This window comes from Medicago sativa, chromosome 4 (assembly GCF_051527215.1).
Source record: "Medicago sativa cultivar Bolivia chromosome 4, Bolivia_mono, whole genome shotgun sequence".
Classification (NCBI taxonomy): domain Eukaryota; kingdom Viridiplantae; phylum Streptophyta; class Magnoliopsida; order Fabales; family Fabaceae; genus Medicago; species Medicago sativa.
The window spans coordinates 70,350,133-70,378,019 of NC_140752.1; the positions used below are offsets into that span (position 1 = coordinate 70,350,133).

The 27,887-nt window shown below is 34.7% G+C and overlaps 2 protein-coding genes and 1 long non-coding RNA gene across 3 annotated transcripts in view; all 3 read left to right on the forward strand.

The window, feature by feature from the left end:
* The first annotated feature begins 2,715 nt into the window (after positions 1–2,715).
* Positions 2,716–27,887, forward strand: part of LOC146931374 (uncharacterized) — a 46,334-nt gene continuing 21,162 nt past the window's right edge. Inside the window, exons 1-2 of the mRNA XM_085702875.1 lie at positions 2,716–3,525; positions 4,322–4,425. Coding sequence (XP_085559001.1) covers positions 3,215–3,525; positions 4,322–4,425 — 415 coding nt within the window. The 5' untranslated portion in view covers positions 2,716–3,214. The remainder of the gene's footprint in view (positions 3,526–4,321; positions 4,426–27,887) is intronic.
* Positions 4,912–7,008, forward strand: LOC146931375 (uncharacterized). The gene is made up of 4 exons (XM_085702876.1): positions 4,912–5,032; positions 5,768–5,949; positions 6,336–6,531; positions 6,634–7,008. Exons 1-4 carry the CDS (start codon positions 4,985–4,987, stop codon positions 6,766–6,768), a joined length of 561 nt encoding a protein of 186 aa, XP_085559002.1. The 5' UTR covers positions 4,912–4,984; the 3' UTR covers positions 6,769–7,008.
* Positions 24,671–27,429, forward strand: LOC146931376 (uncharacterized). Its single transcript, XR_015008371.1, has 2 exons — positions 24,671–25,010; positions 27,156–27,429. It is a non-coding gene; the product is annotated as an uncharacterized LOC146931376 (long non-coding RNA).

Below are 27,887 nucleotides of genomic sequence, written 5' to 3' on the forward strand. Positions count from 1 at the left end.
AACTATGTCTATGGATCAACTTATATACTCTTGATAGTATTCACCAACTATCATCAAACCATGACACACTTTTGTCAATTGAGTATATTGTAATAATGCACAAACTTTTATGTCATTACACCTTTGCTATAACAATATTTAACATGCATTTCAATTTGAACTTCAACTTTTCTTTTATATCTAGCCAAGATATATCATACATTGAATGCATTAAACATACATAGCAAAATAAAAATTGATCATAAAAGAATGTCATAACCAAACTTCATAAGATGGGATTAAACATGTAAGTCATATACTCCACATAAAATTAAATATAACACAATCATTTTGATCTTAGTTATCATATAACTAATACATATATCATAAATTCATTGTGTTAAATTCAAGTTTATGTTTAAATATGTTCAATACTAAATTTCAATAAACAATGACATAGAAGAATAAACAATGAACCAAAATCATTAATATTTTCTATGACTTTCTTCCATGAACATATATCAACTTACAATAATTCAAAACATACCCAAATTATTTTAATATCATGATAAACAAGAAATTAACCATTACTTTTCATATTATCATGTACATATAATATCAACACAATACTAATGATAATAATCTCTTACACAAAGGAAATAATATCATTAAAGCAACCACTTGATATTTTGGCAATTTATCTACACTACTTTCATAAATAAAATAGTGTTTAAACATTCTTAACGTATTACTATACTTATCAAAATTCATATACTTGAACAATTTCTAAATCATGCATATATATGTCACCACATGTTAAATCTAACATATTCATATTTTACTTAGATACTATACACATGCATTTAGAACACTAAATATTTCATAATACGTCAACACTTATATGGATATTATCTCATGTTCAAATTAACATTAAACAGATTTCAAACGATAAATTTTATACATATCAAAATTTATCATGCATATATTATCTACAACCACATGTAAATTTAACATAAACACATCACATATGAAATATTTATCCATAAATTTCCATAACATATATTCATAAAAGGAATTTGTTTACCGTTCACCGTAGTCATGGATGAAAATGTAAGCTTTCATCTCTCCCAAACATTGCAGCCTTTAATCACAAGTAAATCATAATCGAACCTAAAGATTGTTGGAACTTATGTTGGGGGTCTGCTGCAATAACTTGACCAAGAAGATGATGAAGATGACTATGATGAAGTGTGCACATAAATTCCAAAGATTTGTTGTATATCTTGATTGTTGGGAAGATGCTGCTGTACTTGAAACCTGAAAAGATTAATGGTTATGCATGTAAACTCAAAGCGTATGGGGTTGCCATACTAACCTTTAGGTTCGATTCGCCCCCACCAATAACTGTATATTGGATGCAATAAGGAATGACCGGCGAATCCCCTTCAGGATACTATGAGTTCCTTGACGTGTATTGCACAACCACACCAAGCGTATCTCCTAACAGTATTTTACAGATTTATGGTTCCAGCAATTCACTCATGCATTAGAGAATTGATGGATGATTTAGAGTAAGAGAATGAGAGAGAATTATGTTGTTAATGCAACAAAATTCTGTCCAAAGTTGTGTGTTGTTGTTCTGTTGTGTGTCCAACTAATGCCCAAATGCCAAGCATTTATAGTGCATTATATGACCCTTCATATGAGAGAAAACACCCCTTTGATTTGAAACAATGTTATGGTTCATTAAACATCCCTTTGTCAAAGGTTATAATCATATACACTTGAATCAATGCAAAGGTTCATTAAGCACCCTTTTGCCAAAGGTTATAATCATATATATTTGAATCAATGCAAATGTTCATTAAGCATCTCTTTGCGAAAAGTTCCAATGTATATGAATGATTCCCATGAAGAGTTACAACTTTTGATTTAAAGTGATTCCATTATTTTGGAAATCACCAACATTAATTTGACGTTTGACCCTTAATAAGTATTGGTTCTTAATTATGTTTTATATCAGGTATTACTCACCCTTGCAAAACTAGCTTGTAAGTTCAGGTTGCCACTTCTTATAAACCCTAATTAGAATTTAGTTTTTCCAACTGCACTCTCTGATGCTCATAATTATTGGATTTGCCTTGTATATATAACTAGTGGGTCACCCGGAACAATAAGCTATGATGCATATTAGATTTTTATATCTGAGTTTAACTCATCTTAGTAGTCCAACTTGGTGACTTGTAAGGTAAGGGATTTAGAGGGTGCCAGTCGTAAACTCTAATCAAACTTTGACTTGAGTTTTTTCCAATTGTTTTAGTTGATAGATTTTGTTGATGATTGTTTAGTCCATGTATACTATAATAGCTTATAACTGTTATAACTGTTCGTCATTTTCTTCCGGACATGATCTATACTAACATCAAGTGACATCACAATCCAGTACACAATCAACTAGATTTGTCATATCATGTTTATGGATAGTATGGCTGTAGCATAGTAATTTATTGTTTTTGAAACTCTTCCTTGGAATAACGACACCTCAATTTCAACAAACGTAGGACAGTAGGAGTAGTTTTATTGCTTACAATGTTGGTTCAGAAGTGTTGAATTGAATCTGGTTTGTATATCAGTTAAATATAATGCTTCTCATAATCACTTAAATTTTCATGTTTACCTTGCTTAATGGGGTCGTTTAGATATTGCTTGCATAGCTGAACTACTTTGAAATTTTTTTTTTTCCTTTTTCTTTTCAGAAGCCTTTCGAGATAGCTAGATTTTTGTTATTTTGAATTCCTTATGGCATCAACCACAAACATTTTTTTACTGACATTGACAATAAACATCTCAAGAATTTATATTTTTTTGTTCTACCTCTAGATTTTGAATTCCTTTCGAGATATAATAATGTATAATAATCAATCATATAAGAACAATTGTTGAATAAAAAAAACAAAGAATGGAACCTGACATTGGACAAGAGGGTGCCAGAAGATAAAGTATGAAAAAGTCTCAAAATTTTGGGTTATTGTCTTCAAAAATATTGAACTTTTAACTCTAGAGAAGTCACATACCCAACACTGCAAATTACAAATTTAGCTTAATGTACCATGCACCGGATTTGTATCCTCTCCTAATTGTCTACGCTCATACTCCCTAAACTTTATATTTAAACCATCAGATATCCGATACTTTATAATTACTGTCTTCAATTTATAGTTTTCCACTCAGTAGAATGGAAGAGATTAACCAGAAGGAGGAGGAAGATCATCCAAGGGTGATAGAAGACAGCGACAATGCCAATGACGACACAAGGTATGGTGTGGAAGAAGAAGACGCGTCAGAGGAAGGAGAAGAAGAAGAAAACGATACGGTGGATGAAGATGATCAATTCATCTTCAGCAACGGTGTAAATCCTTTGGACTTCGTTCGTAACGATGATTCCGATGTTAGATTGTACCAGAAATTTAAAGATTACCATCAGAAATTCATTGAAGACCGAGCTCGTGATAACAGAAAGCGAAAACTACCCCTACAATCTCACCGGTAACTCACTTCTTCATCTTTTCTCTAAGGTTTCAAAATCAAATTAATGTTCAATGCTATTAGAGTTCCGATGCTATCAGTATTCAACGGAACAGTTGTACTTGTACATGCTTTGCATGAATGATAAACCCGGTGTATCCGACATGTGTCTGCCTCCGACACCAACACATGTAATTACATTAAATCACGTTGTTTTCTAAAAATAATTGCATGTGTCGATGTGTATGTATGTGCTTCATAAACGTGTGTTAAGACCAAACATCATAGGATTACAAATGAAACCATTAAAGAGAGTTGGGGTAGCACCTATAGTAGAAAAGATGGTAGAAAGTAAGCTTAGGCTTAGGTGGTTTGGATGTAGAGAGAACGCATGTAGATTTTGTAGTAAAGAGAGTAGATCAAATTAACGATAGTCAAGTCAGGTTAGGTCTCTAGAGGCAAATGAAGATGTAGAAAATCTATAAGAAAAACTCTTTCTGGGGGTGGTGGGGTGTTGTTGGCTAGCTCAACTGGTTTGAGCTGAGGGATTAAAGGAGTTACGGGTCCAGTGTTCAAGTGATGGCAAGGAGAAAAATATTAACATAACAATTAACATACTAACATGTGTCATTAAAAAAAACAATTAGGAAAGATTTAGAAATTAATCAGTTGGATTCAAATACGGTTTAAGATAGAACATTATGGCGTAATTTGATCCGTGGAGCTAACCCCGCTTAGTGGGATAAAGTTTGTTGTTGTTATAGCACTAATTTATATATGTTTGACACATTTTTGTATTGAATGACTCTAAATGCAGTGAAGAGACTTTTTCTAAGAAGGCAAGGGAATATGATATTTTTGGGGTAAACCCAGCTGAGGTTGAGGAATTTATAAATTTTGGAGAAGGCAAGAGACCAAGAAAGATATGATGTACACATGTTCAATCACAATTATGCAACATTTTGATAAGAGAGTCGCCAGTGCAGCATTCATTAATTCCTTTAAGAAAGGTAGATTGCAAGTTTTAGACATGGAATGGGCATTGGTGAATGAGGCATTTGGTATATTATAATTTTTGGAAGAAAACTGTTTACAGTTATCCAATCCTAGCTTCTAGAGAATTTTCATTTTTTTTACATGCCAGGTGACTTTGCTGCAATTTTTTTTATGTTTTTCTTATTCCTTGTTTTCATAAATTTTCTGCTTTAGATGTGAAATCTTTACTAGTTTACTTTACATCTCTTTCTTTGTAAGCTTTTGGTCATTCGTTTGCTGATTGTATATTTTTTCTTTGATAGCAGCATTTAGATGAGAGTGAAAAAGATGAGCGTTCTCAATTACATGTTATGGATTTGCTTGATTATTTGCCTTTAGCATAACTACATTCACCTTTTCAATATTGTTTATATTCCAGAAGAGGTCAAAAAAACGAGGTAGGCAAAAAGGATCAAAGAAGGAACTTGACAAAAAGATATCGCAGATGTTGGGTGATGCTTACATTCACTATGCAAATGGCCGTCATGAAATGGTACATTATTCTGTGATCTAGCAATCTATAGGTTTTGGCATTCAAGCCTGTTGTTCTGATTATATCAAAGTTCAAGTTCATCAAATTGATCATGTATTCACATGAACCCACTTTTGATCTTGCTGCAACACAATGTTTACCTTTTCGAAGAGACAGAGTTTCTTCCAACAACAACACAAAGCTACGCCTACAAGTTGCATCCTTGTCTATTGAAAGGCTTTTTGAACGGTACTTGTTGAAAGTCCTACATCAGATATCATAGAGCCTGACACAAGTTTATAAATTGGAGACATTCCTCATGTGTCAAGATGGTTTTGCAGGGTTGAGTTTGGCCAAACACAAATTATAAGATGGTTTATGTGCCTATCTAAAATCCGTCGGGACACCCATTATAAGACCACTCGAGTCCTAGGCATGAGAGAGGTGTGTTGAGAGTCCCTGAGCAGATGCGATTTAGCCTTAAAAAGTATGTACGAGTGAGAGACCCAACACAAATTTCTAAGAGTACCCATTTTTTTTTTTGGCTCAACTTTCATAATAAGAAGCGGAACAGTTAATGTTAGATTGCATTAAAGCTTGATGTTAAATTTTCAATTGATCACTCAACTTTCATAATAAGAAGGGGAGTTGTTAATTTTGCAGATTGCATTATGTTAGCTTTTTGCAAATTAGTTATACATTGCTGTGGCCTGTTCAAAAAAGTTATACATTGCTGTGTTGTTGGCTTTTTTGCAGGCTATATCTGTGTTACATGAAGTTGTCCGGCTGGAACCAAATTTACCTGACTCGTATCATACCCTTGGACTTGTCTATGGTGCAATTGGGGATCATGAAAATGAAATGGGGTTTTACATGATTTATGCTCATTTGACTCCAAAAGATTCATCTCTTTGGAAATGGCTCTTTGTGCGGTCCATGTAAGATGGTTATTCATTTTTGTTTCCATTGTTATTTCTTAAAAGTTTATCTTCTGGATATATTCAGCTGCATCACTCTAATAATGAAAGATGATAAAATTGTATCTAAGTAATGTATCATTGAAATAAATGGCTTGTGTGTGCAGTGTGTGTGTGTGTGTGTGTGTGTGTGTGTGTGTATCAGAGATTGTAACAGAATCAAACTAGCAATAGCCTTACTTCCATTTTTGCTATGAGATTTCTCCTGTTACCCTATGATGAGAAAAAGATTTTGATGGTGTTGGACTTTGTCACTTTCTAACAAAACTAAGTTCGTGCATGCTTTCATTTTAAACAATCAATTCATATATTGAAGGAATGGTTTAAGGAACCATTTCCATATGCAGAGAACGAGGCGATATTGGTCAAGCCAGTTATTGTATTTCAAAAGCAGTAAAAGCAGACCCCCAAGATATTAGTCTTAGAAGGTATCAAGCAATGTTTTATGCTGAAAGTCAAAATTATCAAAAAGCTGCTGAGGCATATGAACAAGTATATCAACTTTGTCGTGATGATGTTGATGCACTAAAAGCAGCAGCTAAGGTTAGTCGTTTGCTTTTGAGCTGGATTCGGTATGAAAATGCTTTCAAGTTTGTTTGTTGCTTAAATCAGGCAGGCTAACCACTTTTTACTGCTTTCTTCTAGTTCTACGATAAGTGTGGTCAAGTTGAACGCTTAATTTGCATTATTGGAGACTATCTGAAGAGTAAACCGGACAGAGTAGACGCAAGTGTAGTCGATCTACTAGTGTTTAATGTTATCAAGTTTGTTTATAAATAGTATGGATGTAGCATAGTAATTTATTGTTTTTGAAACCATTTTTTTGGAATGACTACTTTATATGAACTTTGATTTCAACAAATGTAGGACTGCAGGAACAGTTTTATAGCTTACAATGTAGGTTCAGAAATGTTGAATTGAACCAGGTTTCATGTGTAATCTACCTTGACTTTGATTTAGTTTTTGAAATTTTGAATTGATTGGATGTAATATCGGTTATAGTTTTGTTGAGCGTTTTAATTCTTTGCTTGAATTTTTTTTATTGAAAGAGAAAGTGCTAGAGAGAGTAAAGAAATGTCATGTTTGATTTTTTATTACTTAGTAACATATAAGAGAGAAGATTGAATGAAGAAAGTATGATTCTCACATTGATTAAAGTGTGAATTTTCAAGGGATTTTATACTAAGAGTGAGCGACCACACGAGCTTCACACACTATAGAAAAGGCAGGAAAGCTAAAACAGAAAAAATAACTAACTCTATCCTTCAATCCTATTTGGCAGTCCAAGTGATTTCTATCAATTGTGTCCATTGGATCAAAGCCCTTATCAGTGGTCTTGATTTGTTTGTTTAACAGCCTGCCACAAGCGGAAGCATGGTATATATGTTGATTATGCCAAGCTTGGAAATGAATGAATGAATGGAACTTTGGAGGAAGCCTTAATGAGAAAATATTCTAGTTGTTTTGAAAATGAGATAGGCAAAGAGTATGAGAATTCTCTTTTGAACCTCACGAACTAGATGACAATTTATTTCTAGATGTTCAATCCTTTCGCCGAACACCGGACTGGATGCTATATGGAGAGCACTTTAGTTGTCACAGTAAATGTGGTTTAATGCAATTGATCTTCAAATCCTCGAGAAAAAAAGAATAACAATTGCAGTTCACATGTGGCTGAGGAAGAGCCCAATTACTTGCCTAAGAAGAAACAATAACCAGATGTTGAAAGCCTTGAATCTAGGCAGCCTACCCAATCTACATTAGCGCATCCTAGAATTTGCAACTCTAGTTTCTGTCAAAGAAAATACCTTGACCTGGATTGTTTTTGAGATATCTAACGACCCTGCAAGTTGCATTGTAATGTGTCATAGTAGGTGCATGAAGAAATTGACTTAGATGTTGTGTTGCAAGTTCCATTGTAATGTCTCATAGTAAGTTCAACTTAATAAATTAATAACAGTGAACATTTGTTTTAGTCTCAAGAAAACTCACACCATCCAATTTAGTCAATGAAAAAAATAAAAACAACTTTTATTCATTGAGAAAAATAAACCAGAACAATTTTTAGATTTAAATTGATTGATTCCCTCAAAGAAGATTCAATTGATATTAATTAAAATATTCAAATGACTAAAATGTTTTGTCAAAATAAAAATGAATGAAATGTGTTTTGTTTAAGGAGTTTTATGTCATTTTATTTATAATCCATTTATGTCATTTTATAAATACACATTTATTTTCAATATATCGTATCTCTCAAAAAAAAAAAAAAAATCAATATATCATAATTCCTTTTCCATTTCTCTCACATCAAACTACTATATGATCTCTTCTTTTCACTTTCTTTTATTTCCTCTATATTTACAAAGTGTAAAGAGGGCGGAGATTAACTTGTCCCGGTTAATTTTTTTTAAGGACTAAAAATTGTTTTTATTTCTAAATTTGAGGGACTTTCAAAAAAATTCAAAAACTAAAATGAGTATTCACTCAATTTTTTTGGGTTCTAACAATTCATTTAGACATAATAATAAATGTGAGTATTCTATATAACTTCTTGAATTTTTTTTATTCGATTTTATATTTACATATAAGATTGAGTTATTTTTTGAGGAGATATAAGATTGAGTTATTATTATTTATAAGTTTTATTATATTATGATAGATATACTAACTATCTTTGGTCGGATATTTTTCAGGATAAATTTACCTGCTTGATCATTTTATAATTTTAAATTTATATTTAAATCTAACTCGTATATGAAACTTGAAAACTAGGTATCGTTTTTAGTTTTTTACTTACAAATTTGTACTACACAACATTTTTTTTTTTTTCAAATTCAAATTTAAAAACATATATACTTTAGAGTACAATGTAGAAAGAAGATATAAAAATATGTTAATGTTTGTCTTCACGTTAGTAAAATTTAAGGTTAAATAAGTTTTTCGTCCCTATAAATATAGTGAATTTTGATTTCAGTCCCTAAAAAATTAAATTGAATGTTTTTATCCTCACAAATTTTTTTATTTTGTTTTTGGTCCTTAAGGGCCATTTAAGTTCATGTGAATGTAAAGATTATAACACTTTTATGTTCAAATTGTATCCATATTATGTTCGTTTATTATGTTCAACCTTCATATATTCATATTATGTTAAAAACATGTCAAAATTATATCCATTAGGGACCAAAAATAAAACAAAAAATTTTGTGAAGATGAAAACATCTCATTTTATTTTTTAAGGACTAAAATCAAATTTTGATATATTTATAGGGACGAAAAAACTTATTTAACCCTAAAATTTAAGAATGTTATAGATCACTCCTTTTTATGTCTATAAAAGAAAATAAACTAAACCCCAAAAACAGTTGGATGAGATGGTAGAGTCTTTTCCTGCTTAACCAGGTGTCATGGGTTCAAACCCAACCATGAAAATGCAACAGCGGTAAGGGTCTGTTTGATGGTCAGGATAGGATAGAGGCAGGATATGATATAAAGTTTGATAGAGATAAGATATGATAAGGACATGATAAACATTAAACCTATCATGTGTTTGATGCGCACATGATAACAAACATGATATTATTATAATTAAATATTGTAAAAATGGCATGTTATTAATTATGATAGAAAATACATGCTATCATTATTTTAAAAATGACAATATTTTAAAAATGACAGAATATCAAGATAATAAATAAGGAATGATCTTCTAATCTCATCAGGATAATTTCTAACCCAGCATATACCCAGGATAGAAATTATAAAGGAAAGTCAGGATAGGATAGGAAAATGATTTATTTTATCATATCCCTTTGGTGCATCAAACATGAGATTTAAGCAGGATATGATTAATGTATCATATCCTGTCTCCCTATCGTGACATCAAACGGACCCTAAAACTCTTGAGGATATCAATTGATGGAGTTTTAACGGTATAACAAAGTCATATATAAGTTATATCATATTTTCAATAATAACATAGATCAAGAATTATGTATATTAGTATGATCACAAAACCACGACGATAATAAATAGAATTGATGGACCATAAAAAACAAAAAGGGTGAGAATAAAATTCTCATGAAGATGAGAATAGATATTTATGTATAACCTTTTTTTCCTTTGAGTAGCGTATATTAACATCCCTATTATAAATGTTCTTAGGAATATTATAATCTTAACCCGTAAAAGTTCTCAGGAATATTATAATATTACCTTAAAGTAAAATTCCCCTTAAATACTGAAATTCTAGCCCTACTTAATAAATTTAATAAACTTGAAACAAACACCTCCTAAATGGTGAAATTATTTCCTTAATAAAAAAATATTAAACCTTGAGCCCCAAGTTATCAAACTGATCCGAACCAGGGCCCAAGTTAGCAATGAAACAGACCTTGATCCCAAACCCTCAGTGGCGTATCCAGGACCCTGGACCAGGGGTGCAGACTATTTCACCTTAATAATTTACTATTATTTTCTTTGCAATATCAAACATAATTTTTTTATGTTATCTATCTATATAAATTGCAAACACACTTTATAATTAAATTTTACGCAATTTATATTTTAAAATCGTTAAAATCAACTTTTTAAAAAATAAAATTAGGAAATGAAAAATTATTATTAATAATGGTAACTATTAGCAAAAAAAAAAATTAATAACAGGTTTCAAAAATTTCAGTTTAATTACCTATGCTGCGTTTATTTACTTCCATTTATTTTCTCTGTTATCATTTAATTATTTATCTTCTTATATTTTGTCATGTCAACTTCAAATAGTTTAATAGATGATCTTCAACTATTTATCGGTGGACAAAATGGATCGGAGAAGAAACTTGACGAAAAGATATCACAAATGATGGGTGATGCCTACATGCACTATGCAAATGGTTGTTATGACATGGTACGTTATTTTGTGGTCTATTAATCTATAGGTTTTGAGAGTACTCGGGTCACACGACATTCATTCGGTCCAATGCGTAAGGGAGATGTGTTGAGAGTCCCACATCCGATGTGATTTGGCCTGAAAAAGTCCATGCAAGTGAGAGACATCTCTCACTTTACTATTCAGTTTTTTAAGGTTGAGTTAGACCTAACACAAACTCTAAGAGTTTCCATTTTCAATTGGCTTAACTTTCATAATAAAAAAAGCGAGTTATTAATGTTATTAGATTTCAGAGCTTGGTGTTAGTTTTGCAGATTGCGTTATGTTAGCTTTTTGCAAATTAGTTATACATTGTTGTGTTGTTGGCTTTTTTTTGCAGGCTATAGAGAACCAAATTTACCTGACGCATATCACACCCTTGCACTTGTCTATGGTGCAATTGGGGATTATGAAAATGAAATGGGGTTTTACATGATTTATGCTCATTTGACTCCAAGAGATTCATCTCATTGGGAAAGGCTCTTTAAGCGGTTCATGTAAGATAGTTATTCATTTTTGTTTCTACAGTTATTTCTTGAAAGTTTATCTTTTCGAAGTTTTCAGCTGCATCACTCTAATAATTAAACATGATAAGTAGCATTTGAGAAATGTATCCTCAAAATAAATTACTTCTGTTTGCGGTGTATATTAATGGAGAATATCGTTCGTAACAATTTCATGGTGTACAAAAGGACCCCTCTACTAGCTATGTTTATTTCATCGGAGTTTATCTCTATTTTTAAGGATTTGGATTTGACATATGGTTGTCAGCATTGTCGATGGCAGAAGGCCACAAATATGCCATATAAATACAGCATTATGACCTATGATTCTGCAATGTCGGGCATCCCTTCACAAATTGCTTATGATGGTTGTCAAAAAAATCCACCATGCCATTTGCCTTGTGCCATGGCCTCCATTTAGCAACCATAATTGTTGCTTGATCTAGGTTGCCAACTCCAAAATGTGGGATGCTTGATTATACTATAGGATCTAGGTTGCCAACAGGTTTAACAGAGTACATAACACACAAATCCAGTAAATTAATTTCCCAAACAGACTTAGAGCTGAGGCTTTCTTCTGAGAAAGTAGTTTTCTTTTCTTGAGGAAATCTGCGAAAATAGTTCTGTCTTACGCAATACAAAAATGTATGCTAAACAATCAGTTCGTGCATGCTTTCATTTTAAACAGAATCAAACTAATTAGATTGGATGGATTAATTAGGATTAGAATTAGCAATCACCTGAAATTGGATTTGTTGTATATATCAGTGATTGTAACAGAATCAAACTAGCAATAATATCCTTCATTTTCTATGAGATTTCTTTTGTTACCCTAAAATTCGAAGAAGCTTTTGATGTTGTTGGAGTATGTCATTTTCTAACAAAATGAAGTTCGTGCATGCTTTCATTTTAGACAATCAGTTTATGTATGGAAGAAATTGTTAGTTACTAAGCAGTGAATCATTTTCAAATGCAGAAAACAAGGTGATATTGGTCAAGCCAGTTATTGTATTTCAAAAGCAATAAAAGCAGACCCCCAAGATATTAGTCTTAGAAGGTCTCAAGCAATGCTTTATGCAGAAAGTCAAAATTATCAAAAAGCTGCTGAGGCATATGAACAAGTATATCAACTTAGTTAGTCGTGATGATGTTGATGCACTAAAAGCAGCAGCTAAGGTTAGTCATTTGCTTTTGAGCTGTATTTGGTATGGAAATGCATTCAATTTTCTTTAGATTTCATACTTTGCTAATTTTTTGTTTGTTTTGTTGATGATTACATGCAATATAGGATTGGCCTTTCTGATGCTATATAATGCACATAACTTTATTGTTTCTGTATCTATCATTAATATTATAACCTATTCTTCAAATAACTTTTTTTGTTTTTGTTTAAATCAAGCAGGCCAACCACTTTTGGAGTAAAATCAGGCTAGAACTATATTGTGTTGAACTTGTTTTTCTTGTGCTGGAATCATGTTTTTTTATATACTTGGCGGTTGAATTTTGATATTGAAATTTTAATGAATTTTTACTGCTTTCTTTCAGTTCTACCAAAAATGTGGTCAAGTTGAACGCTCAATTTGCATTCTTGAAGACTATCTGAAGAGTAAACCAGATGGAGTAAATGCAAGTGTAGTTGATCTACTTGGTGCCATATTGATTGATTCAGAAGGGAAGGACATTTTGAACTAATTTATTTTGTAATCAGTATGAGTTGAACAAAATTCTAATATTTAATGTCTGAACAGTTATTTGAGTTGATACAAGAGTATGTCTTGTCGTCGGGGTACGCACGCCGTCCAAGACACCATTTTTTTTAGACGCACCAAAATAATTATTTTTTATTTAGTAATTTATACTATATATTTAGATTGCTATTTTGTTGGGTTCTTTAAAAAAATTATATTATATTTGTTATATTTTTAGTATCATTGAAAAAGATAAGTACATTTTGTTACAACATAAAAGTGCAAAATTCTATTATCTATACACATATTCTTTTAAATAATTTTATTTAATTATATTGAAAATATATTTTTGAGAACCTTGATTATTAATGAATCTTTTGCAATAAAAAAACAAAAAATTTAAAAAGAAAGACATTCGAATAATTAAAGGGGAATACCTTTATTCATTTGTCCAAGACATAAAAAATCTTAGGACCGACCTTGGGCATGATGTGTAACGCCCCATTTTTATTCTATTATTTTAATAGATGGGTGAATATTTTATATGACTTTATTTGTTATATATATGTGATTTTATGTGAAATATATATTATATGATTTTTTATGTGATGTATGGTGTGATGCTATTTTATTATATGATTCATGGAGTTGTGTATTATTTAAATGAATGTGGTTTTATTATTTGTGGAAATAATAGGAGAAATAGAAATAGGTAGAATTAGTATTTATTTTTGGTTAATGGGAATTAAGTAGAAATTAAGGGAGTTAAGTGAGAAAAGAAAAGAGTTATATTTTTGGGAGTAAAAGAAAGAAAAAGAGATAGAAACATTTTCACGTACAAACATTAGAAAAACTGGTTTTTGGAGAGAAGAGGAGAAGAATCAAGAGAAAGCTAGGAGAAGAGCTAGGAAGAGAGAATCCAACCGTTTTTGCTGTAGAATTTGCTGAGATAAGGTAAGGGTGAGATTCCTTTCAATAATCTTGATATATAATTTGAAAATTGATGAATTTGTTGTTCTTGGTTTTTAGGGTTTGAGAAGTTATGTTAGATGATGAATTATGTTGTTGAATTGCATAATTGTATGTTGTTTTGCTCTCTATGTTGTATACTAAACCTGTAAACATGTTTGTAAACCAATTTGGGTGATTAAGGGATCAAAGATGGGACTTTTGAGTGAAACCATGTTGAAATCGCAACATTTTTCTGAAATCTGCAACAGGACGCGAAAGCGTCGCATTAGCGTCCAGAAAGCGTCCACACCTTGTAGCTGCCCAGAAATTTTTGCAGAGGACGCGAAAGCGTCCCAAAAGCGTCCAGAAAGCGTCCCTCACCTAAGTTACGACATTTTGGACGCGAAAGCGTGCGTTGCTTGCGAAAGCGTCCTACCCCCTTTTTGCAGAGGACGCGAAAGCGTCCCAAAAGCGTCCAGAAAGCGTCCCTGGTCCTGTACTGCCATTTTCTGAATTTTGTTCTGTGCACTAGGAGTCTATTCTAATCATTTTAATAGGTTCCCTTGATTTATTAAGCCATGTTTTATGAAGTGAATATTATTATTGAAGATTGTACTATATGAAATGTATGTGTAAACACTTTTGTATAATAAAAGTTGTTGTTCCATTGTTGAAAATTATTGTGTCGTTGAGTCATAGTAAATTATGCACATTGTCGTTGTCGTAGATGTTGTTGTAGTTGTTATGATGATAAATGATTATTGATGATGATGTCTTGATGATGATGTTTTGATAATGATGTTGTTTATGATTGATGATGATAATAGTATGATTCTAAATGATTATTAATACTGATGTTTATAATGTCTGAAGTGGTTAAATATATGATGATAATTAATTATGAGTAATATTATGATGTTTTATGACAATTATGTTGATGTAATTCATTCCTTAAATGATGTTAATGCATTCTATTATGCTATCTTGTTTCCTTTCCGTCGTTGACGTTGTTGTATCATCTGATGTCGAAGTTGGGGAGTGTGTCATAATTGTTTTAGGCACATATGTTGTTGTTGTATTCGTTGTTGAAGTTGTATGTTGATATACACAAGTTGAGTCCATTTGCATACTCACATCTGTTGGGGGCTTATGCCCTGGAATTTTATCATTCAACCCGTTGGGAGCTTATGCCCTGGAATGTTCACCATTCACCTGTTGGGGGCTTATGCCCTGGGATGCTTTAACCATCCAAATTGTTGGGGGCTTATGCCCTGGGATGCTTTAACCATCCAATTTGTTGGGGGCTTATGCCCTGGGATGCTTAGCATTCAACGCGCGTAGATTGGTACCACCTGCATGATGCATTAGTTGTTGTTGTCGTAGCATTGTTGAGTCGTTGTTGTCGTAGCATTGTCGAGTTGTTGTCGTTGTCGCATAGTCGAGTTGTCGGTGTCGTTGTGGATAATGTTGTTGTTGTTGTTGTACCTTTGTTGCTGAAAATAATTATGTTGTTGCTTATGTATTTATTTATATACATTATTAATGATGCCTGTTGTGATATGCTTTGTTGTTTACATTAATTTGAAGAATTATATATTATTATTATTGGATAAGTTTCTCACCCCTTCTGCGTATATGTTGCCTCGACCGTGGGTAATGTGCAGGTAATGATGGCTTGTAGGTTGATTGGCTCAAGTGTCTAGGGCTCTGATACATATTAGGATGGGGATCGTCGCGAATGTCTTCTTCATTTATTTTATGTATCTTATTTTGAAAAGACCTCGTTGTTGGATTTATTATTGTTGAGGATAATGTCTATTACGTTGAGGCCTTTGTGCCGATAATTTCGTTGACGTAGGATTTGGTTGAAATTATATTTTTAAAGAACTATTCCGCTGCAGTTTATTAAGATATTCTAAATGTTGGTATTTAAATAAATAGATATTTCCTATTTATGAAATTTTGATTAGCATTGTGACACTCCGTTGTGTGGTTACTCTGATTTTATTTATTAATATTACGTTGTTGGGAGAACGGGGTGTTACAATTGGTATCAGAGCAGGTCGGTCCGTCCGGCCAATTAGTAGAGTCGTGTCGAGCCTAGTAGTGTTGTGTGACAATTTTGTATTGTCCTTGTTGTCCTGATTGTTGTTTGTTGTTTGTTGTGCAATCCCTAGTATGAACTGGTTGGAATACAACCATGTGCATATTAATTGTTTTAGAAAGACGGTGTACTTTTCTTCTGCTGAAGAAGAGAGTGGAGCAGAATTTTTATCTACCAAGCAGCTGAAGCAGTTAGAACATGATGGAAACTTGATGTTTTCCTTGACGGCGTATTTGTCTGTAGAGAGTCAGTCGATAGTTGATAGATTGCCCGTGGTGAATGAATTTCCTGAAGTTTTTCCTGATGAGATTCCAGATGTGCCACCAGAGAGGGAGGTTGAATTTTCAATTGATTTAGTGCCGGGTACGAAGCCGGTGTCGATGGCTCCTTATCGTATGTCAGCTTCAGAGTTGGTAGAGTTGAAGAAACAGTTAGAAGACTTGCTTGATAAGAAGTTTATAAGGCCAAGTGTGTCGCCTTGGGGAGCGCCTGTGTTGCTAGTTAAGAAGAAGGATGGTAGCATGAGATTGTGCATAGATTACCGCCAGCTGAATAAAGTGACGATAAAGAATAGGTATCCACTTCCGAGGATTGATGACTTGATGGATCAATTAGTGGGTGCACGTGTGTTTAGTAAAATCGATTTGAGGTCAGGTTACCATCAGATTAAGGTGAAGGATGAAGATATGCAAAAGACGGCCTTTAGGACACGGTATGGGCACTATGAATATAAAGTGATGTCTTTCTGTGTTACTAATGCGCCTGGTGTGTTCATGGAGTATATGAACAGAATTTTTCATGCTTTTCTAGATAAATTTGTGGTTGTATTTATTGATGATATCTTGATTTATTCTAAGAATGAAGAAGAACATGCAGAACATTTGAAGATTGTTTTACAGGTGCTGAAAGAAAAGAAGTTGTATGCAAAACTGTCAAAGTGCGAGTTCTGGTTAAGTGAAGTAAGTTTCCTTGGCCATATTATTTCTGGAAGTGGTATTGCAGTTGACCCGTCGAAAGTTGAAGCGGTATCGCAATGGGAGACTCCTAAGTCAGTTACGGAGATCAGAAGTTTCCTTGGCTTGGCTGGTTATTACCGTAGATTTATCGAAGGATTTTCGAAGTTGGCACTTCCATTGACTCAGTTGACCTGTAAAGGTAAAGCTTTTGTGTGGGATGCTCAGTGTGAGAGTAATTTCAATGAGTTGAAGCGAAGATTGACGACGGCTCCAATTTTGATTTTGCCAGAGCCAGATAAACCTTTTGTTGTTTATTATGATGCGTCCAAGTTAGGTTTGGGTGGTGTGCTGATGCAAGATGGCAAGGTAGTAGCTTATGCTTCGAGACAATTGAGAATACATGAGAAGAACTATCCTACACATGATTTAGAGTTAGCTGCTGTGGTTTTTGTGTTGAAAATTTGGAGACACTATTTGTACGGTTCCAGATTTGAAGTGTTTAGTGATCATAAGAGTCTGAAATATTTATTTGATCAAAAGGAGTTGAATATGAGGCAGAGAAGGTGGCTAGAGTTGTTGAAGGATTATGATTTTGGTTTGAATTATCATCCGGGTAAAGCCAATGTGGTTGCAGATGCTTTGAGTAGGAAAACATTGCACATGTCGGCTATGATGGTGAAAGAATTTGAATTGCTAGAGCAGTTTAGAGACTTGAGTCTTGTTTGTGAATTGGCACCTCAGAGTGTGCAGTTGGGTATGTTGAAGGTTAATAATGATTTCTTGAAGAGTATCAAAGAAGCCCAGGAAGCTGATGTGAAATTTGTAGACTTGATGGCTGCTAGTAATCAGAATGCAGATGGTGGTTTTCAGGTTGATGATCAAGGAGTGTTGAGATTCCGAGGCAAGATTTGTATCCCTGATAATAATGAATTGAAAAAGTTGATTTTAGAATAAAGTCACAGAAGTAGCTTGAGTATCCATCCGGGAGCTACAAAGATGTACCATGACTTGAAGAAACTGTTTTGGTGGTCTGGGTTGAAGCGTGATGTCGCACAATTTGTTTATGCGTGTTTGACTTGTCAGAAATCGAAAGTTGAACATCAGAAGCCTGCTGGTTTGTTGACACCGTTAGATGTGCCAGAATGGAAATGAGATAGCATCTCCATGGACTTCGTGACGAGTTTACCAAACACTCAAAGAGGGCATGATGCCATTTGGGTTGTTGTCGATAGATCGACGAAGTCGGCACACTTTATTCCGATTAATATCACTTATTCAGTAGCTCAGTTGGCGGAGATTTATATTCATAATATTGTGAAGTTGCATGGTGTCCCATCGAGTATTGTGTCGGATAGAGATCCAAGGTTCACTTCGAGATTTTGGAAAAGCTTGCAAGAAGCTTTGGGCTCTCAGTTGAAGTTGAGTTCAGCGTATCATCCGCAAACGGATGGTCAGTCAGAAAGAACGATTCAATCATTAGAAGACTTGTTGAGGGTGTGTGTACTTGAGCAAGGTGGAGCTTGGGACAGTCACCTACCATTGATAGAGTTCACGTACAACAATAGTTACCATTCGAGTATTGGTATGGCACCTTTCGAAGCTTTATATGGTCGAAGGTGTAGGACTTTTTTATGTTGGTTTGAGTCGGGTGAAAGTATTGTGTTGGGACCTGAAATAGTTCAGCAGACTACGGAGAAGGTCAAGATGATAAGAGAGCATATGAAAGCGTCGCAGAGTCGACAGAAGAGCTATCATGACAAGCGTAGGAAGGACCTTGAGTTTCAAGAGGGTGACCATGTGTTCTTGAGAGTCACTCCTATGACCGGTGTGGGTCGTGCATTGAAGTCCAAGAAGTTGATTCCGAAGTTTATTGGTCCTTATCAAATATCTGAGAGAATTGGCACGGTGGCTTATAGAGTTGGTTTGCCACCACATCCTTCGAACTTGCATGATGTGTTTCATGTGTCGCAACTTCGGAAGTATGTAGCGGATCCTTCACATGTCATTCCTAGAGATGATGTGCAAGTTAGAGACAACCTTACGGTAGAAACTTTACCTTTGAGGATTGATGATCGCAAGGTGAAGACGTTGAGAGGCAAGGAGATACCTCTAGTGAGAGTTGTTTGGGGAGGAGCAGCTGGTGAAAGTCTTACTTGGGAGTTGGAGAGTAAGATGCAGGAGTCATATCCTGAGTTGTTTGCTTGAGGTAATATTTCGAGGACGAAATTCTATAAGTTGGGGAGAGTTGTAACGCCCCATTTTTATTCTATTATTTTAATAGATGGGTGAATATTTTATATGACTTTATTTGTTATATATATGTGATTTTATGTGAAATATATATTATATGATTTTTTATGTGATGTATGGTGTGGTGCTATTTTATTATATGATTCATGGAGTTGTGTATTATTTAAATGAATGTGGTTTTATTATTTGTGGAAATAATAGGAGAAATAGAAATAGGTAGAATTAGTATTTATTTTTGGTTAATGGGAATTAAGTAGAAATTAAGGGAGTTAAGTGAGAAAAGAAAAGAGTTATATTTTTGGGAGTAAAAGAAAGAAAAAGAGATAGAAACATTTTCACGTACAAACATTAGAAAAACTGGTTTTTGGAGAGAAGAGGAGAAGAATCAAGAGAAAGCTAGGAGAAGAGTTAGGAAGAGAGAATCCAACCGTTTTTGCTGTAGAATTTGCTGAGATAAGGTAAGGGTGAGATTCCTTTCAATAATCTTGATATATAATTTGAAAATTGATGAATTTGTTGTTCTTGGTTTTTAGGGTTTGAGAAGTTATGTTAGATGATGAATTATGTTGTTGAATTGCATAATTGTATGTTGTTTTGCTCTCTATGTTGTATACTAAACCTGTAAACATGTTTGTAAACCAATTTGGGTGATTAAGGGATCAAAGATGGGACTTTTGAGTGAAACCATGTTGAAATCGCAACATTTTTCTGAAATCTGCAACAGGACGCGAAAGCGTCGCATTAGCGTCCAGAAAGCGTCCACACCTTGTAGCTGCCCAGAAATTTTTGCAGAGGACGCGAAAGCGTCCCAAAAGCGTCCAGAAAGCGTCCCTCACCTAAGTTACGACATTTTGGACGCGAAAGCGTCCTACCCCCTTTTTGCAGAGGACGCGAAAGCGTCCCAAAAGCGTCCAGAAAGCGTCCCTGGTCCTGTACTGCCATTTTCTGAATTTTGTTCTGTGCACTAGGAGTCTATTCTAATCATTTTAATAGGTTCCCTTGATTTATTAAGCCATGTTTTATGAAGTGAATATTATTATTGAAGATTGTATTATATGAAATGTATGTGTAAACACTTTTGTATAATAAAAGTTGTTGTTCCATTGTTGAAAATTATTGTGTCGTTGAGTCATAGTAAATTATGCACATTGTCGTTGTCGTAGATGTTGTTGTAGTTGTTATGATGATAAATGATTATTGATGATGATGTCTTGATGATGATGTTTTGATAATGATGTTGTTTATGATTGATGATGATAATAGTATGATTCTAAATGATTATTAATACTGATGTTTATAATGTCTGAAGTGGTTAAATATATGATGATAATTGATTATGAGTAATATTATGATGTTTTATGACAATTATGTTGATGTAATTCATTCCTTAAATGATGTTAATGCATTCTATTATGCTATCTTGTTTCCTTTCCGTCGTTGACGTTGTTGTATCATCTGATGTCGAAGTTGGGGAGTGTGTCATAATTGTTTTAGGCACATATGTTGTTGTTGTATTCGTTGTTGAAGTTGTATGTTGATATACACAAGTTGAGTCCATTTGCATACTCACATCTGTTGGGGGCTTATGCCCTGGAATGTTTATCATTCAACCCGTTGGGAGCTTATGCCCTGGAATGTTCACCATTCACCTGTTGGGGGCTTATGCCCTGGGATGCTTTAACCATCCAATTTGTTGGGGGCTTATGCCCTGGGATGCTTAGCATTCAACGCGCGTAGATTGGTACCACCTGCATGATGCATTAGTTGTTGTTGTCGTAGCATTGTTGAGTCGTTGTTGTCGTAGCATTGTCGAGTTGTTGTCGTTGTCGCATAGTCGAGTTGTCGGTGTCGTTGTGGATAACGTTGTTGTTGTTGTTGTACCTTTGTTGCTGAAAATAATTATGTTGTTGCTTATGTATTTATTTATATACATTATTAATGATGCCTGTTGTGATATGCTTTGTTGTTTACATTAATTTGAAGAATTATATATTATTATTATTGGATAAGTTTCTCACCCCTTCTGCGTATATGTTGCCTCGACCGTGGGTAATGTGCAGGTAATGATGGCTTGTAGGTTGATTGGCTCAAGTGTCTAGGGCTCTGATACATATTAGGATGGGGATCGTCGCGAATGTCTTCTTCATTTATTTTATGTATCTTATTTTGAAAAGACCTCGTTGTTGGATTTATTATTGTTGAGGATAATGTCTATTACGTTGAGGCCTTTGTGCCGATAATTTCGTTGACGTAGGATTTGGTTGAAATTATATTTTTAAAGAACTATTCCGCTGCAGTTTATTAGATATTCTAAATGTTGGTATTTAAATAAATAGATATTTCCTATTTATGAAATTTTGATTAGCATTGTGACACTCCGTTGTGTGGTTACTCTGATTTTATTTATTAATATTACGTTGTTGGGAGAACGGGGTGTTACAATTGGTATCAGAGCAGGTCGGTCCGTCCGGCCAATTAGTAGAGTCGTGTCGAGCCTAGTAGTGTTGTGTGACAATTTTGTATTGTCCTTGTTGTCCTGATTGTTGTTTGTTGTTTGTTGTGCAATCCCTAGTATGAACTGGTTGGAATACAACCATGTGCATATTAATTGTTTTAGAAAGACGGTGTACTTTTCTTCTGCTGAAGAAGAGAGTGGAGCAGAATTTTTATCTACCAAGCAGCTGAAGCAGTTAGAACATGATGGAAACTTGATGTTTTCCTTGACGGCGTATTTGTCTGTAGAGAGTCAGTCGATAGTTGATAGATTGCCCGTGGTGAATGAATTTCCTGAAGTTTTTCCTGATGAGATTCCAGATGTGCCACCAGAGAGGGAGGTTGAATTTTCAATTGATTTAGTGCCGGGTACGAAGCCGGTGTCGATGGCTCCTTATCGTATGTCAGCTTCAGAGTTGGTAGAGTTGAAGAAACAGTTAGAAGACTTGCTTGATAAGAAGTTTATAAGGCCAAGTGTGTCGCCTTAGGGAGCGCCTGTGTTGCTAGTTAAGAAGAAGGATGGTAGCATGAGATTGTGCATAGATTACCGCCAGCTGAATAAAGTGACGATAAAGAATAGGTATCCACTTCCGAGGATTGATGACTTGATGGATCAATTAGTGGGTGCACGTGTGTTTAGTAAAATCGATTTGAGGTCAGGTTACCATCAGATTAAGGTGAAGGATGAAGATATGCAAAAGACGGCCTTTAGGACACGGTATGGGCACTATGAATATAAAGTGATGTCTTTCTGTGTTACTAATGCGCCTGGTGTGTTCATGGAGTATATGAACAGAATTTTTCATGCTTTTCTAGATAAATTTGTGGTTGTATTTATTGATGATATCTTGATTTATTCTAAGAATGAAGAAGAACATGCAGAACATTTGAAGATTGTTTTACAGGTGCTGAAAGAAAAGAAGTTGTATGCAAAACTGTCAAAGTGCGAGTTCTGGTTAAGTGAAGTAAGTTTCCTTGGCCATATTATTTCTGGAAGTGGTATTGCAGTTGACCCGTCGAAAGTTGAAGCGATATCGCAATGGGAGACTCCTAAGTCAGTTACGGAGATCAGAAGTTTCCTTGGCTTGGCTGGTTATTACCGTAGATTTATCGAAGGATTTTCGAAGTTGGCACTTCCATTGACTCAGTTGACCTGTAAAGGTAAAGCTTTTGTGTGGGATGCTCAGTGTGAGAGTAATTTCAATGAGTTGAAGCGAAGATTGACGACGGCTCCAATTTTGATTTTGCCAGAGCCAGATAAACCTTTTGTTGTTTATTATGATGCGTCCAAGTTAGGTTTGGGTGGTGTGCTGATGCAAGATGGCAAGGTAGTAGCTTATGCTTCGAGACAATTGAGAATACATGAGAAGAACTATCCTACACATGATTTAGAGTTAGCTGCTGTGGTTTTTGTGTTGAAAATTTGGAGACACTATTTGTACGGTTCCAGATTTGAAGTGTTTAGTGATCATAAGAGTCTGAAATATTTATTTGATCAAAAGGAGTTGAATATGAGGCAGAGAAGGTGGCTAGAGTTGTTGAAGGATTATGATTTTGGTTTGAATTATCATCCGGGTAAAGCCAATGTGGTTGCAGATGCTTTGAGTAGGAAAACATTGCACATGTCGGCTATGATGGTGAAAGAATTTGAATTGCTAGAGCAGTTTAGAGACTTGAGTCTTGTTTGTGAATTGGCACCTCAGAGTGTGCAGTTGGGTATGTTGAAGGTTAATAATGATTTCTTGAAGAGTATCAAAGAAGCCCAGGAAGCTGATGTGAAATTTGTAGACTTGATGGCTGCTAGTAATCAGAATGCAGATGGTGATTTTCAGGTTGATGATCAAGGAGTGTTGAGATTCCGAGGCAAGATTTGTATCCCTGATAATAATGAATTGAAAAAGTTGATTTTAGAAGAAAGTCACAGAAGTAGCTTGAGTATCCATCCGGGAGCTACAAAGATGTACCATGACTTGAAGAAACTGTTTTGGTGGTCTGGGTTGAAGCGTGATGTCGCACAATTTGTTTATGCGTGTTTGACTTGTCAGAAATCGAAAGTTGAACATCAGAAGCCTGCTGGTTTGTTGACACCGTTAGATGTGCCAGAATGGAAATGGGATAGCATCTCCATGGACTTCGTGACGAGTTTACCAAACACTCAAAGAGGGCATGATGCCATTTGGGTTGTTGTCGATAGATCGACGAAGTCGGCACACATCACTTATTCAGTAGCTCAGTTGGCGGAGATTTATATTCATAATATTGTGAAGTTGCATGGTGTCCCATCGAGTATTGTGTCGGATAGAGATCCAAGGTTCACTTCGAGATTTTGGAAAAGCTTGCAAGAAGCTTTGGGCTCTCAGTTGAAGTTGAGTTCAGCGTATCATCCGCAAACGGATGGTCAGTCAGAAAGAACGATTCAATCATTAGAAGACTTGTTGATGGTGTGTGTACTTGAGCAAGGTGGAGCTTGGGACAGTCACCTACCATTGATAGAGTTCACGTACAACAATAGTTACCATTCGAGTATTGGTATGGCACCTTTCGAAGCTTTATATGGTCGAAGGTGTAGGACTTTTTTATGTTGGTTTGAGTCGGGTGAAAGTATTGTGTTGGGACCTGAAATAGTTCAGCAGACTACGGAGAAGGTCAAGATGATAAGAGAGCATATGAAAGCGTCGCAGAGTCGACAGAAGAGCTATCATGACAAGCGTAGGAAGGACCTTGAGTTTCAAGAGGGTGACCATGTGTTCTTGAGAGTCACTCCTATGACCGGTGTGGGTCGTGCATTGAAGTCCAAGAAGTTGATTCCGAAGTTTATTGGTCCTTATCAAATATCTGAGAGAATTGGCACGGTGGCTTATAGAGTTGGTTTGCCACCACATCTTTCGAACTTGCATGATGTGTTTCATGTGTCGCAACTTCGGAAGTATGTAGCGGATCCTTCACATGTCATTCCTAGAGATGATGTGCAAGTTAGAGACAACCTTACGGTAGAAACTTTACCTTTGAGGATTGATGATCGCAAGGTGAAGACGTTGAGAGGCAAGGAGATACCTCTAGTGAGAGTTGTTTGGGGAGGAGCAGCTGGTGAAAGTCTTACTTGGGAGTTGGAGAGTAAGATGCAGGAGTCATATCCTGAGTTGTTTGCTTGAGGTAATATTTCGAGGACGAAATTCTATAAGTTGGGGAGAGTTGTAACGCCCCATTTTTATTCTATTATTTTAATAGATGGGTGAATATTTTATATGACTTTATTTGTTATATATATGTGATTTTATGTGAAATATATATTATATGATTTTTTATGTGATGTATGGTGTGATGCTATTTTATTATATGATTCATGGAGTTGTGTATTATTTAAATGAATGTGGTTTTATTATTTGTGGAAATAATAGGAGAAATAGAAATAGGTAGAATTAGTATTTATTTTTGGTTAATGGGAATTAAGTAGAAATTAAGGGAGTTAAGTGAGAAAAGAAAAGAGTTATATTTTTGGGAGTAAAAGAAAGAAAAAGAGATAGAAACATTTTCACGTACAAACATTAGAAAAACTGGTTTTTGGAGAGAAGAGGAGAAGAATCAAGAGAAAGCTAGGAGAAGAGCTAGGAAGAGAGAATCCAACCGTTTTTGCTGTAGAATTTGCTGAGATAAGGTAAGGGTGAGATTCCTTTCAATAATCTTGATATATAATTTGAAAATTGATGAATTTGTTGTTCTTGGTTTTTAGGGTTTGAGAAGTTATGTTAGATGATGAATTATGTTGTTGAATTGCATAATTGTATGTTGTTTTGCTCTCTATGTTGTATACTAAACCTGTAAACATGTTTGTAAACCAATTTGGGTGATTAAGGGATCAAAGATGGGACTTTTGAGTGAAACCATGTTGAAATCGCAACATTTTTCTGAAATCCGCAACAGGACGCGAAAGCGTCGCATTAGCGTCCAGAAAGCGTCCACACCTTGTAGCTGCCCAGAAATTTTTGCAGAGGACGCGAAAGCGTCCCAAAAGCGTCCAGAAAGCGTCCCTCACCTAAGTTACGACATTTTGGACGCGAAAGCGTCCTACCCCCTTTTTGCAGAGGACGCGAAAGCGTCCCAAAAGCGTCCAGAAAGCGTCCCTGGTCCTGTACTGCCATTTTCTGAATTTTGTTTTGTGCACTAGGAGTCTATTCTAATCATTTTAATAGGTTCCCTTGATTTATTAAGCCATGTTTTATGAAGTGAATATTATTATTGAAGATTGTACTATATGAAATGTATGTGTAAACACTTTTGTATAATAAAAGTTGTTGTTCCATTGTTGAAAATTATTGTGTCGTTGAGTCATAGTAAATTATGCACATTGTCGTTGTCGTAGATGTTGTTGTAGTTGTTATGATGATAAATGATTATTGATGATGATGTCTTGATGATGATGTTTTGATAATGATGTTGTTTATGATTGATGATGATAATAGTATGATTCTAAATGATTATTAATACTGATGTTTATAATGTCTGAAGTGGTTAAATATATGATGATAATTGATTATGAGTAATATTATGATGTTTTATGACAATTATGTTGATGTAATTCATTCCTTAAATGATGTTAATGCATTCTATTATGCTATCTTGTTTCCTTTCCGTCGTTGACGTTGTTGTATCATCTGATGTCGAAGTTGGGGAGTGTGTCATAATTGTTTTAGGCACATATGTTGTTGTTGTATTCGTTGTTGAAGTTGTATGTTGATATACACAAGTTGAGTCCATTTGCATACTCACATCTGTTGGGGGCTTATGCCCTGGAATGTTTATCATTCAACCCGTTGGGAGCTTATGCCCTGGAATGTTCACCATTCACCTGTTGGGGGCTTATGCCCTGGGATGCTTTAACCATCCAAATTGTTGGGGGCTTATGCCCTGGGATGCTTTAACCATCCAATTTGTTGGGGGCTTATGCCCTGGGATGCTTAGCATTCAACGCGCGTAGATTGGTACCACCTGCATGATGCATTAGTTGTTGTTGTCGTAGCATTGTTGAGTCGTTGTTGTCGTAGCATTGTCGAGTTGTTGTCGTTGTCGCATAGTCGAGTTGTCGGTGTCGTTGTGGATAATGTTGTTGTTGTTGTTGTACCTTTGTTGCTGAAAATAATTATGTTGTTGCTTATGTATTTATTTATATACATTATTAATGATGCCTGTTGTGATATGCTTTGTTGTTTACATTAATTTGAAGAATTATATATTATTATTATTGGATAAGTTTCTCACCCCTTCTGCGTATATGTTGCCTCGACCGTGGGTAATGTGCAGGTAATGATGGCTTGTAGGTTGATTGGCTCAAGTGTCTAGGGCTCTGATACATATTAGGATGGGGATCGTCGCGAATGTCTTCTTCATTTATTTTATGTATCTTATTTTGAAAAGACCTCGTTGTTGGATTTATTATTGTTGAGGATAATGTCTATTACGTTGAGGCCTTTGTGCCGATAATTTCGTTGACGTAGGATTTGGTTGAAATTATATTTTTAAAGAACTATTCCGCTGCAGTTTATTAAGATATTCTAAATGTTGGTATTTAAATAAATAGATATTTCCTATTTATGAAATTTTGATTAGCATTGTGACACTCCGTTGTGTGGTTACTCTGATTTTATTTATTAATATTACGTTGTTGGGAGAACGGGGTGTTACATGATGAACACTTGCTTGATCACAAATACAAATAATTTTATTTGGGCGCACACAAGAAAAAAGGTAAGAGAAAAAACACTTAAATAATTAAATGGTGATTGCCCATTTTTGTGTTTATTTCTCTTCTAGAAAACTCAATTAAGGAGTTATGACATAAGGAATTAAAATGAAAAATATAATTTTAATAATGAAACCAAAAAAAGATAAATCTCCTTGTGGCTTATTGAAGTTGTCTACGGCCACTTTTGCATCTAGCTCAAATATAAATAGTGATAGTCTTGGTGTTAACGAATCGGCCTTCATGGTCCCTAATGCACATACCAACTTTACTATTCATAAAAGCCGCATCTA